This window comes from Merops nubicus, unplaced genomic scaffold (assembly GCF_000691845.1).
Source record: "Merops nubicus isolate BGI_N331 unplaced genomic scaffold, ASM69184v1 scaffold41329, whole genome shotgun sequence".
Taxonomy (NCBI): domain Eukaryota; kingdom Metazoa; phylum Chordata; class Aves; order Coraciiformes; family Meropidae; genus Merops; species Merops nubicus.
Window position 1 is genome coordinate 5,421 of NW_008633812.1, and position 1,300 is coordinate 6,720.

At 60.2% G+C, this 1,300-nt stretch overlaps 1 protein-coding gene across 1 annotated transcript in view; it reads left to right on the forward strand.

Annotated features, from left to right (window-relative positions):
* The window catches only part of LOC103780679 (microtubule-actin cross-linking factor 1-like), a gene marked incomplete at both ends in the record, with an annotated part of 6,498 nt that extends 5,301 nt beyond the window's left edge, over window positions 1-1,197 (forward strand). The window contains 3 exons of the mRNA XM_008948369.1: window positions 440-602; window positions 723-877; window positions 1,123-1,197. Of these exons, the coding sequence (XP_008946617.1) occupies window positions 440-602; window positions 723-877; window positions 1,123-1,197 (393 nt within the window). The remainder of the gene's footprint in view (window positions 1-439; window positions 603-722; window positions 878-1,122) is intronic.
* Window positions 1,198-1,300: the final 103 nt, after the last annotated feature.

A 1,300-nucleotide genomic window follows, 5' to 3' on the forward strand; every position in this document is an offset into this window, starting at 1 on the left:
TTGAGATGTCCCCAGCCAGTCTCTTAGCTGGGGGACGAGCAGGAAATCCCTCCTTGGCTGGGTGTCCCTCCTGGCGAGTCGTTAGGTGAAACCCAGGTGAGGGAACGTCCCCAAAGCCCCGAGCAGAGGCGTGTGTGTGTGTGTCTGTGTGAGCAGCTGGTCCCCCCGCTCTGTGTGTGCTAGGGGCAGGGGGGACGCCCCGTCGGGGGCTCCCTGGTGCCCAGCCCCTGTGGCAGCCGTCAGCTCCGCTCTGTGTCCTTCCCTCCCCCAAAAATCGATGGGTTTGTCTGGAAAAACCCAGAGGAACCTTCCCGGGAGGGCGGGTGGGGAGCGTTAGCGCCGGGAGGCCCCGGGCGGCTGCCGGTTTCGGGTGCGTAGAGCCCAGGGGTGCTGGTCCTGCTGGGATTTCCCCCGCTGACTCTCCCGGGTTTCCTTCCAGTTGAAGGAGTTTGCAAACTTCGACTTCGACGTCTGGAGGAAGAAGTACATGCGCTGGATGAACCACAAGAAGTCCCGTGTCATGGACTTCTTCCGGCGCATCGACAAGGACCAGGACGGGAAGATCACCCGGCAGGAGTTTATCGACGGCATCCTGGCCTCCAGTAAGTCCCTGCCAGCCTCAGAAACCTTCTCCCTGCTCAAGAACCTAGACCGTGCTCTGCCATCCCCAGCTCTGAGGGGTGAGGTCCCCGCAGCAGTCCCTCGTTTCTTTCCCCTGCCAGAATTCCCCACCACGAAGCTGGAGATGACGGCGGTGGCCGATATCTTTGACCGTGATGGTGACGGCTACATCGACTACTATGAGTTTGTGGCTGCTCTCCATCCCAACAAGGATGCCTACCGCCCCACCACTGATGCTGACAAGATTGAAGATGAGGTACAGCCCCAGGAGAGGGGGCTGCTTGGGGTGGTTCAGGCCGTGGGTTGGCGGTGGGGATGACAAAAAGGAGGTAAAAAGAGGATTGTGGTGGTGCCGGGCCAAAATAATTGGCTGGTGCTGACAGTAGCTACCACGTTTTGGAAGGAAAGGCTGCTTAGGTTTGGGTTTTATCCAAGCAGCACCTTGTACTGGGGCAAACTCCCAAAATCCCAGTCCCTTACCTCTCTTGTTGGCGATGGCAGGTCACCAGGCAAGTGGCCCAGTGCAAGTGTGCCAAGAGATTTCAAGTGGAGCAGATCGGCGAGAACAAATACCGGGTAAGGCAGAGGGGACCCCCCGCTGCCCTGGCAGCACCAATCCTGCTCCCCCTTCCCAGCCAGGGCAGGGGGGTGCCTGGCAGGGTGCCCAGCCTGGCACAGG